Raw genomic sequence first — 12,181 nt, forward strand, 5'->3', positions numbered from 1 at the left:
TGGCTGTCCTGAGAGAACCCTGTCCAGCTAGAAACACACACACACACACACACACGTCACAATGTGTAACTGATGATACAACAGGGTGTCAACATCTACCGTGCAATCCAAATGGAATGATGAGATATTTTAAGAGAAAGCATTCAGAAGGTTCAACAGCTGCTCAGGTTTTCATCCGTTTTCTTTTTTAACTGATTAGGTCAAAGCCCTCCACTTACATCGTAAAGAATTATTACACTTTTACGAGATAAAACATTAACCTTCGGGGGAAATGAGCCGAGGTGCTCTTTCACACCGAAATCTTGAATTGTTCAATGAGTGCGTCTGCCATCTGTTAACTGAGCCTGTGCTTCCCTCAAATAATGTATGAGCTGAGGTTTGACACTTTACAAATGGAATTAAACTGAATTCCAGTGTGCTGAATGTGTCAGAAGCTAAGAAAATTAGTACCTTGGATTATTCAATTTCCTCTGGGAGACTGCTGGTTTTTCTCTCTCGATAAACAAAGGACATATCGGATGAGGAAATCTACCAGTCAAGGGAGCCCTATAAGACAAGACAGCGAATATCCCCCCAGTGGGTGAAAGAGCAACTGGTGTCCCTGTGAGCTAGCAGCAGTGTGGGAGGTTTGTGGTCTGTCCAGTTGCCCTCAGTTGCTCCCTCAAAGTCCCAGTACAGTTGAAGGGAGACGGAGCAGAGTTGTGAAGTAGAATGTGGAAAATGTCCGTGTCCAGATGTGCACAGCTGACACTGCTGCCAGAAGAGCCTCTGCTGACCTACAGGAAGTGGATGTTCACGTTCTGGTGGTTTTATTGTATTGAACTCAGTCCTGCCTCCAGTGTTTACTGGTCCTCATGGAGGAGGCAGTCAGACGTAAAATAGTTGGCACACACATACAAAGCTTTAACGGTTGTTCTGTGAGCACATTTCCATAAAAAATGACATTGATCCAGAGGGTATTCAAGTCCTCAGATGTAGGGAGAACATGGAGTTCTTTGTTGGCTTGTGCAGCCAACATCAGAGCAATGGTTGTGCTGTCCTCATACGTTCGACATCTAGGGTTTTCCAGAGCCGGTGTTAGTGAGGATATGAAAGAAAGGGGCCCCCAAATAGATGTACCAGAATTCTGTGTCACTCAAACGGGAGCTCTGTAGCACGTGAAATGGGGCTAGACATCTGAATGGCTTGTTCGAGCACACATTTAGCCAAAAACACACCGGGGAGATCTTAGAAAACCATTAAAATTTGCATTTTGCATAATATGGGACCTTGTAAAAAATGGGGTCCCATTCCATAAATACATCTGCTGCAGTTATAAGGACAGTTTTCTACTGTCTTGGCAATTTCTACAATCCCACTCTACCAACCAGGAAACGAGACACAAATTTCTCTTACAGTATTGTCACCTTTAATGCTCGAGCATGGTGCATACGACAAATTTTAGTTTGTAATATGCACCACGATGGGAAACAGTTCTTTGTCTTTATACATTTGGCTAACACCTCCCACTCTGGTTGGGGTTGTTACAAAGTCAAAGGTGGGGATCTTCTGATTACATGAAAACAACAATGCAAGCAATCAGGCCAAGATTCATTCAGTATACAGGATACAGCATGATCAAGGTAACATTGTATGAGATTCAAACATGATCAATCAAAGGGGAAATAAACATGATCATATCGTGGTCACATGTTACATTTCCCTTACACTACACGTCTCAAGCAAATCTCCCAGTGTTATTAACATCAAGTCACTGGAGAGGACTTGGGAGCGGGTCTGAGTGGGGGGGGGGGGGGACCACTTGTGAGGAGAGAGTGAAGGAGGGGTTCATGTCAGGGGAACTGCACTCAGGGGTTCAGCCTCTGCACTGGTGACCCAGAGTGTGTGTATTATTTGGAAAACACTCAGTGTCACCTCCCGTACTAGAAGTGCAGCTTATGCAACACCACACACTTGTTTTGGTTTTGATGTTACATAAGCAGCATGTTCTGTTTATCACCTGACCCACTGACAGAGGAGCCTCCTGGGAGTCCCTTTCTCCCTTCCCTCCTTCTCTCTATCCTTCCATCCTTGCCTTCTTCCTTCCCTCGTCCTTTCTTCAATCCCTCCTTCCCACCTTCCCTACTTGCCTCCCTCCACTCCCCTGTCATCACTTTGTTTGCTGGGGTGAACTGGGGTGCGGTGCGTCGAGCGGCTCTGTGTGTACTCTGTGGCTGCGCGTTTTCTCAATGCGTAAAAAGGCGTGCGCGTCGCGCATCTCCACTTTTCGGCGAGTGAGAAGAGGTGGGACCTCGGAAACGTATTTATAGCAGCAATTGGCGATCATAAAAAGGTGTTTCCCGTTGGAAGAAGTGAAGGGATCATATTAAACACTGTGTGGACGACGTTTCTTCAGAGTCGGACAGCGGAGCGAACAGCAGGTATGCAACTTGTTGATTGAAGCGCACGGATAAGTGGTCGCATAACTTTGTGCTCTTATTACATGGCTGTAAGGAGCCACAGCATATATGGAGGAAAACACATCTGTCCTTTTTTTTATTGATTTAGTGATCATGGAATCTAATCATGTAAACGCACATGAACCTGAACTGGTGCCACACAAAGGCATCAAGCTGATCGAGGGGACGCATGATCCGGATGATGTGGACCAGATTTGCAACCTGGAGATCAGGGACTCGGATGTGTTTGTCATCACATACCCAAAGTCAGGTGAGAGGAGAGTACACACACACAGACACACACACACACACACACACACACATATGCATGCACGCACTAGTCTCCTGCGGTGTCCTGTGTCCTGCAGTGGGAGTGCACTCCAGGTCAGTGTGATTTCTGGAGCTCTCAGCGCGGAGGAAGGAGCGAGGGCTGATTAGTATGTGCAGCATTTCCAAAGAACGTCCCGCTCCTTTGTGAGCCGCAAATTGATTCCAGCAGAGAGCAGGGAATTAAACGATCAGCCGGACAAGTGTGTATTGTGTGAAAACACTCCAAAGAGGCATCGGGACAAAGGTTCCCGCAGAGGAGAGGAGAGGTGCACTCACACACATGCTTGACCTAATTGCTGCAGTTGTACACGGTGTCTGGAAAACAAGGCCTGTCCGTCTCTTTGACAGGGACAATCTGGATGCAGCAGATTCTCCTGCTGCTTGAGTCAAAGGGAGATGTGACCGCCGTCAGTAAACTCAGCAAATATTCCAACGCTGACCTCATCCCCTGGATTGAGCTGAAGGGCAACAGGCAGGCGTTCATCACGGCCCCGTCACCCAGACTGAGGGTCACCCATCTGCAGCACCACGTCATGCCCTCTGCCCTGAGCCAGAGGGGCAAGGTCAGGGCTTACACCATTCACCTTCACTTTAAAAACACAGCGAGGCTTCATTTGTTATTCATATGCAGCACATTTTTGAAGAACTTTTTTTTCAGGTTTGTTTATACATATATTGGCAACAGATTGACACATACAAGGAGTTTGCTGTGGCGTATTTGTGCAGGTTTATATATAAAAATAGGAAACGAAAAAAAAAAAAAAAAAAATATATATATATATATATATAAGCACCAGGGGAGCGATTGTGCAATATGTTGTAAGTAATAGCACTACCAATAACCACCTCATGCACAGGTGGACATTTTGTCACCAATGTTTTATATATATATATATATATATATATACAACAGTGTTGGACTGCCAGTTTCCTTCTTAGACCTTGCTGCTACATAGACAACATACACCCTTCATCCTGTGTCCCACTGTTTGTTGGAGTTGGGCTTGTGACTTCCTGCTCTGTAGCTGTAGAAAATGGTACACACCCAAATCTTCTCATTAACACTGAGAGGCCAATTTCAGGTCTAGTGCACGATTAGCATCTTCAGTTTGTAATGCTCCTGTTACAGCTCTAAAATTCAACAAGGCAATTCAAAGTCAGTCAGTCACCAATACACAGCAGAAAGTTATCTATTGTTGATTCCCATACTTTGCGTCTTTTAGGTGATCTACGTGGCAAGAAATCCCAAAGATGTCCTTGTGTCTTACTATCACTTCCATAAGGTTGCAAACATGTTGGAAACGCCGAGGGATTTCAGTGACTTCTTTGATAAATTTTTGAGAGGAGACGGTAAAAGTAGTTTTCTTCATGTGTTTTCTCAGCGGTGCAGAGAACGTCTCAAATGTGATGGTGACATTGTGCATTATTCATTGCAGTGTTTGGGTGTAGCTGGTTCGATCACGTTAAGACGTGGCACTCACACAAGGAGGATATGAACATGCTGTTCATCACTTATGAAGAAATGATTCAAGTAGGAACTCAAATCATTTCAATCGTTTCCTTTCCACACAATGTCATATCATTTGTTGCTATATGAGTCGAAGTGGGTTGGAAAACAGATCTTTGTGCAACTGTGCTTTGGTTTAGGACCTGCAGTCTGTAGTGAGGAGGATCTCTTTGTTCTTGGGCAAGGAGATGACTGATGAGCAGCTGGCAAATGTGGTGAAACACAGCACCTTCAACATCATGAAGAAGATCCCTCATGCCAACTATGAACAGGTGCCAGGTGATCTACTCAACCACCACCAAGGAAGATTCATGAGGAAAGGTGAGAGTGTTTAGGGCTTCAGGTGCAGCCTGTAACTCAGCCTCTCCCTGAGAAGAACTAAGCCTAAGAGCCTGAACGAGTTAGGAAGGATGGATGGATGGGTGGACATGTGAGTGGATGGGTGGGTGGATGGATGGATGGATGGATGTGTGGATGGATGGATGGATGGATGGATAGAGAGACAAATAGAGAGATGTGTGAGTGGGCAGATGGGTGGATCGATAGATGGATGTGCTTGTAAAATAACTCTGTATTTCCATTAAATCCTAACACAGTAAAAAACATAGCCTAAAACCGTTTGGAATTAACATCTTCTAAACGATGCACAGTGTAGCAATGAATGTAATTATGAATCCAGGGGTTTTGAGGAGTCTCCAGAGTTGGACATTTTCACCAAAAATCTGCAGTACTCTGCTTTATTGGCCACTCGAGGGCAGTAGTAAGAAGCTGAAAACACAAAACCGAAATCACTTGCATCAGGACTAAAGAAAGAAAGCTGTGCTTTCGTGAGGGGAGATACTGTCTTCCTGCATCAATGTGTTCTCCACACCTTTTAATGTCAAAATGATTACCTATTGTACTGCATTAGCTTACTTACAAAATAATTTCACCATTACTACAATTTAGTTTGCATGTAGACTGCGTGGATCTGTGTCGGATGTATCTGAAACAGAGGGAACCACGCAAAAATGAAGTAGTAAACTGTACATCCAGACTATGGACACATGGCAGAGTGAGGATTAATCTCTTTCTCCTTCTCCTTCTCCTTCTCCTTCTTGTTCTCCTTCTCCTTCTCCTTCTCCTTCTCCTTCCATGTACTGGCAACATCAGGCACCATCGGGGACTGGAAGAACCACTTCACTGTGGCCCAGAATGAGAGGTTTGACGAGACCTTCAACAAAGAGATGAAGGATGTTCCTCTGTCTTTTATCTGGGACATCCTGGACATTGAGTGAGCAGTTTGTTGCTCTCACGACAACAAAGAGAACAACAAGAAGAAACAGTTGCAACTACATGAACTCTGCTTTACAGAGACAGCGTCTGCTTCTCTTTCCCTATGTATATATTAGCATCTGAGGGTACATTTCAATTTATGGCAGTTTCCTCCCCCATTTTAGTTCAGAAACCTATGCAAATCTCTATTGGGGTATCTTATAATACCATTGAGATCATGGAATGGCTAGGTTGTGGTCTAACTATAGCAGCCTTGTTTTTTAGTCATGTACATTACAGTATTACTGCTTGCTGATGCACTGAATGCTCTTCGAATCAAGCTGCATTTACAACTAAATTACCAGTTGCTTTGAAAATAGTAGAAATGTATTGCATACCATTCTCATATATCTAATTTGTTATCAATGAGTTAAACCATTGGAGGGGGGCTTAAGCCCCCCTAAAATGTGCTTCAGCCCCCCAAAATAATTATTGTGATTTTTTTTTTTTTTTAATTAAACTATTGTTTTACACATGGACAAGTTATTTATAACTCTAACATGCTACATGTCATTTTAAATTGACTTCAGTGCCATGAACATGTCTTCTGATCTGATATTGACCTCAACCATGAATAAATTGAAATAAACGTGTATATATACAGTAAATATATAAATGATAATGACTTGTGTGTGTGTGTGTGTGTGTGTGTGTGCGTGCGTGTGTGTATGCGTGTGTGTGTACGTGTATGTGTGTGTGTGTGTTTGTGCGTGTGTGTGTGTGCGTGAGTGTGTGTGCGTGTCAGATGGGCGTGGTCAGTGTGATGGGTGGGCCCTCAGATGAGATGATAGTATTATTATTGTATTGTTGTCATAATTAATATATAGATTTGACCAAATGTAAAAAAGTTAAGAAACATTGTTTGTCTATGCTCTGCTGTGTTTGTATGAATAGTAGCAAACTAAATCAATCACACTGATTTGTTTCACTCCAACACTGTGTTAAATGATCAATGAATCCTGTATGTATATTCAGAAAGACAGAGGTAGATGTTACTCTACTAGTTATTTTTATTCAAAAAGTTTAACATATTTACAACACATCATTAGATCATTTCAAATATGTACAAAGGGGGACAGGGGAGGGGTTTGTTTTGAGGAGTAGAAAAAGGGTGAGGGCGGGGGCTTCTCCACCTCTTCTCTCTCCTCCAGCTCATCTCGGCCTCCTCCTTTCTGTAGCTCAGTCCCATAGTTGGAGTTTTCTCCTGCTGCAGTTTCGTCTCCTTTCGGCCCTGAAGCAAGCACCTTCTCGTTCTCGTTCTCGTTCTCCTTGTTGACCTCCACCTCACTGCTCCTTCTTGTCTCAGGTTCCTGGTGCAGGCTCCTGGTGCAGACTTGCTTCCATCATTTTAGCCTTGGCCTGACAGTCAGTGAGCTCAGCCAAGCAGTCAAGATAGGCCCTGAGGCGAGCGCGCCGTTTCTTGACCTCCTTCGTTATGACTTCTCCGTCTCCATCTCCCTCTCGGTGTCAGTCTCAATATTAATCTCCTTCTCCTTCTCCTTCTCCTTCTCCTTCTCCTTCTCCTTCTCCTTCTCCTTCTCCGTCTCCTTCTCCTTCTCCTTCTCTTTCTCCTCCTCCTTCTCCTTCTCCACCGCCATCTTTATGATATCATCTCTGTCTGTAAGATGGTTTTCCAGCTGCCACACCTCCTCCTTAAGAACCAACATCTTCCTGTTGGCTCGGAGGATTTCGACATTGTAGATCGTCACAAGTTTCTCCTTCTCCTTGTCCTTCTCCTTCTCCTTGTCCTTGTCCTTCTCTTTCTCCTTCTCCTTCTCTTTCTCCTTCTCCTTCTCCTTCTCCTTCTCCTTCTCCTTCTCCTTCTCCTTCGCTTTCTCTTTCTCCTTCTCTTTCTCCTTCTCCTTCTCTTTCTCCTTCTCTTTCTCCTTCTCCTTCTCTTTCTCTTTCTCCTTCTCCTTCGCTTTCTCCTTCTCCTTCTCCTTCTCCTTCTCCTTCTCCTTCTCCTTCTCCTTCGCTTTCTCTTTCTCCTTCTCTTTCTCCTTCTCTTTCTCCTTCTCCTTCTCTTTCTCTTTCTCCTTCTCCTTCACTTTCTCCTTCACTTTCTCCTTCTCCTTCTCCTTCTCCTTCTCCTTCTCCTTCTCCTTCTCCACCTCCACCTCACTGCTACAGCTTGTATCAGGCTGGGGTGGCTCTTGGTGCAGACTTGCTTCCATCATCTTAATCTTGGCCTGACAGTCAGTTAGCTCAGCCAAGCAGTCAAGATAGGCCCTGAGGCGAGCGCGCCGTTTCTTGACCTCCTTCGCTATGATTTCATCTTTCTCTTTCAGCTGGTTTTCCAGCTGCTCCACCTTCTCCGTCAGGGCCTGGATCTCCTTCTCCTTCTCGGTCTCGGTCTCAATCTCCTTCTCCTTCTCCTTCTCCTTCTCCTTCTCCTTCTCCTTCTCCTTCTCCTTCTCCTTCTCCTTCTCCTTTTCCTTCTCCTTCTCCTTTTCCTTCTCCTTTTCCTTCTCCTTCTCCTTCTCCTTCTCCTTCTCCTTCTCCTTCTCCACCGCCATCTTTATGACATCATCTCTGTCTTGAAGCTGGTTTTCCAGCTGCCACACCTCATCCTTAAGAGCATTAATCTTCCTGTAGGCTTGGAGGAGTTCGTCATTGAGGATCTTCAGAATATCTGGTTTCTCCATGGTTTACCACAGAGAGTAGATCTTATCTATTGAAGAAGCTGTTGGATGAGTTGATGCACTATTTTCCGAAGAAGTTTCCGTTCTTGTCTGGAACTTGAAGTCAAATGGCTTTATGTCTGCAGGTGACAGGATGAAATAGTGTGTAAGATTTAGGTGAATTTGATCTATCAAACATTCAATATAAAACAATTGACACAGATAGACACACACAGAGAGAAGGAGAGAGAGGGAGAGAGACAGACTGGTTGGTTTAAGCGAGCGAGAGAGAGAGAGAGAGAGAGAGAGAGAGAGAGAGAGAGAGAGAGAGAGAGAGAGATAGAGAGACTCCCCTCCTGCTACGTGTATCTGGTTGCCATGGAAACTCAACTGAATGCACCTGTTCTCTCCTCACTGGGAAGAGAGAAATCTAAACTCTGAGTGCGCCACTCAAACAACTATAATTCAGAAACTATAAGTCTTATCTGTGAAATAAAGACATCGGGAGAATTCCAAGACTTTGCCGGACACACAGATATATTTGAAATTTGTGAGAGTAAAAAAATGGGGCCGTGTGAGCAAGTTATGCAAGTTGATGCTCCTTCCAGAAAAGTTCTCTCTGAAATAACATTACACCCAATGGAGAGGGATTGTTTTTTTCCTTAAAGGAGCTACACACCTCATGTAATGTGCTTCTAGCACTAACTTAAGCTTCCGTCAACTTGTCCTTCAACACATTCAAACTACACATTAATCAAAAATCACCAGTAAATTTTTTGGGAAATAAAACTTCCCTCATCAATCACCATGGCACCAAGCCCCTTTGATTTGAATTTGAATCTGAATTTGATTGGCAGTGATGGAAGCTGTTTTTTTTTTTACCTGTTCTTAAATAGTAAAGTTAAACACCAAGGTTAATCTTCCCAATGTTACAAAACACATCGTTTGGTAGAATAAGCTGTGAAATGTGGAAATGTCCTGGTGCTACAGGTGTTTTGTCCACAATGCCTCGCTCTGCCTGGCCTCGGCGACCTAACGCTACTTAGCATCACGTTAACACATATCACTCATTAAGATAAGCAGCAGAAAACACAAAAGAAGCCAGCAACAATATTTTCACATTTGTCATAAAAGCAACAGAAAACAGCACATTATCAACATGTAACAGCAGAAGCTTCATATTATACAGTGGTTTAATTTCCAACTTGAATAATGAGCCTGAATTGTATTGGTTAGCATGCTGGGTAAACACAGAGAGAGAGTGAGACATGACTTACCTCAGTCAAGGTCAGAGTGCAATAGCAACTGTTTTAAACTTTAACAGTATTTAAAGCAATCAACAGCCAATCAGAGGTCTCCTATCAAAATACCAACTTTGATGCTGTTCATCAAAGCATCAAAGGAGGTATTGAGAGAGTGTCCCTGTCAATCAAAATAATCTTCTATTTCAAATCTTAGCATCTGGTTGCTATGGTGATAGAACCACCTACTGATGAGGAAGTTTTGCGATCATTTATTTCTGTAAATAAAAACAGGACGTTTCATTTTGGTGGACTTTTAATTGCGTCATTCTTGCAGCATCTGATCTTACATTTTTTAATGGCTCCTGTCTTATCACCTTCTTGTCTTAGTATTAATATATATATATAATATATATATTATATATATATATATATACAATATATACTTACATATATGTTTATATACATATACATATGCATGTATACATACATACACATACACATTGTGTGATGGTAGAAAATGTATTTTGTTTCATTTCATTCTCTATTGTTCATTTCGTCGTGTAACTCTTAGCCGCAGTATTTCATCACAAACAAACGTGAACATTATACAACCGAGGATATTTCCAACCAAAATCAGACTTAAATAGTTTAAATTTATTTTACCAAGAGGTTCATGCCACACTGTATGGAGAATATTTAAGAAAAGACGATTTTTCTCCTCAACCACAAATTCTATTGCACAAGTGTTTTGCAGCAGAAAATACCTTCATAGGTGTCTATGGATGAGAGTAATACAGCTCAGAGCTCAAACAAAACCTAAAGAATTACGAAGACGGATGACCAATTACAATACATATGATTAACTGGACATGAAATGACTTCTACAAGAGGATATGACATTTTGATCATTTTGCGCAGCCCTAGTTTTCATTGAAATGCTTGTTCTCTCACATGAAAATACTTTGTTCTTTAAAATGCACAACAAAGTTAATTTTTACTGTTTTAGGTTCTTAGGAGATCCTTAACATCTTTCTGTCTAAAGTCGATTTTAGGTCTATTTAAGAAGACGTGTACTGTTTGTAGTGATCTATTAATGCAAAATGCAACAAATTGGCAGCTAACATGGTCTATCAATGAGGCCTAACTGGTTTGACCGCTATAGAGGCTTTTGGAATATATTAACTTTATATGAACGGCATATCAACGACAATAAAGAACCAATGTCTGCTGCAGATATTCTTTAGAAATGTGTATTATTGTACAAAGATAACAAGAACTGTAGGAGTAACCTTTTGTACTTCATTTCTTTGTCAACATAACACACCATTCATTATGTAAGAGAAGTTTTTTATGAGATCAAATTCTGACCTGATGTTTTGACAGATTCTTCTTCAGCGTGTCTTACAGGGCAGGGCTGTAATATTAATGTTGCTCTCAGTCCTGCACCTCACATCACCTCTCTGTTCCTCTGGTAACTCAGACCAAATCCTTTCCTGAAAATCCATGGCAAACTGTGTGCACACAGCAGCACTGGATGATCTTGAGTCTTTACTTTGTTGCTCACACTGTGAGTTATATCAGTCATTATAAGAGTGAAGTCCTCTCGAGATGTAATCCCTGACACAGCCAATATTTTCAACATTATTAGAAATAGCTCCGTTTGTTTAAACCCCTGTTTATCAAACAAAGTGGAAAAAACTATTCTTCTCAGGTTCCTTTTCATCCTCTAATGCAATAAAGAGAAGAACTGAAAATAAAATCGACTGCATTAAATTACTACCAAAGATGCCGGCTTCTAATAAAGGCATGCACATGTATTTATTTTACAGTAATGTGCTTCTTTTAAATGATAAGCAGTGTAGTATATGAGGAATAATGCAGTGTGGCATGCATCTTAATTATCTTGACAGACACATAATGGTTTCGGGTCTTTCTAAAAAAAATGTAGCATTTAAATCCAGAGCCTAAATTAGCGAAGTAAATTGTGAAATTTAAAAAATCTATTTTACTCAATCAGCTGAATGGAAATATATTATCAGGTGCATGTAGAATATATATGTAGAGTATTTCTTTCTTTCTCTCTCTTTCTACATTTCTTGTCTGTTTGTAGTACTTTTGTGTGTCTCTCTGTAGCCATTTTATGCCACTTCAGACTTGTGTTGTGTCTCTTAGTCTTTTTTTTGTCTGTTTGCAGTGGATTTGTGCCAAATTGTATTTGTTTGGTTAATCTTTATAGTTATTTTTAGTTTCTTGGTAGTTGGTTTGTTCTGCCTTAAAAGATATAAAACAAGCACGACGATTTCCATGACTTTTATAACTTCAGACGACAAGAAATAGCAAATAACGATTCAAAGGGAGCAAACAACATGGAACCTCGAACAAACACAGGAGAAATGATACATGCTAAATGATTTAGAACAGTCAATTATATTAATGACTAGATAATAAGATATAACAAATACGATTCTTAGTTTCAAAATGTAGTCAAAGGAGAGACGTTTAAATGTGCAAAAGTATTGACATTGACAAATGTGACAACTGAAACAATAACATTTGTATTGGAAGCTATCAAATCTGCACCATCAGCAAATGTAGTCATCCTTATGAATCCTAAACATCTCATTTAATTCAATTCCAAAATATGTCAGGCAGCACTATTTTGACATGTGACCATCAAATACTACACATTGCAGCACTGACTGAGCTTTCTCATAGGTTTGACCCAAT

General features: G+C 41.6%; 1 protein-coding gene across 1 annotated transcript; it reads left to right on the forward strand.

Annotated features, from left to right (window-relative positions):
- Window positions 1-2,057: 2,057 nt before the first annotated feature.
- On the forward strand, window positions 2,058-6,197 carry LOC128448926 (amine sulfotransferase). Its single transcript, XM_053431799.1, has 7 exons — window positions 2,058-2,420; window positions 2,548-2,709; window positions 3,117-3,331; window positions 3,992-4,118; window positions 4,205-4,299; window positions 4,416-4,596; window positions 5,428-6,197. Exons 2-7 carry the CDS (start codon window positions 2,553-2,555, stop codon window positions 5,550-5,552), a joined length of 900 nt encoding a protein of 299 aa, XP_053287774.1. The 5' UTR covers window positions 2,058-2,420; window positions 2,548-2,552; the 3' UTR covers window positions 5,553-6,197.
- Window positions 6,198-12,181: the final 5,984 nt, after the last annotated feature.

Source organism: Pleuronectes platessa, chromosome 10 (assembly GCF_947347685.1).
Source record: "Pleuronectes platessa chromosome 10, fPlePla1.1, whole genome shotgun sequence".
NCBI lineage: Eukaryota > Metazoa > Chordata > Actinopteri > Pleuronectiformes > Pleuronectidae > Pleuronectes > Pleuronectes platessa.

Excerpts from the sequence above, each read along its gene's own strand:
- LOC128448926 (XM_053431799.1), top strand. The coding sequence starts at position 2,553 with ATGGAATCTAATCATGTAAACGCACATGAACCTGAACTGGTGCCACAC. Across the intron at positions 4,119-4,204 it reads TAAATTTTTGAGAGGAGACG|TGTTTGGGTGTAGCTGGTTC; the intron begins GTAAAAGTAGTT and ends TATTCATTGCAG. Across the intron at positions 4,597-5,427 it reads AGGAAGATTCATGAGGAAAG|GCACCATCGGGGACTGGAAG; the intron begins GTGAGAGTGTTT and ends TGGCAACATCAG.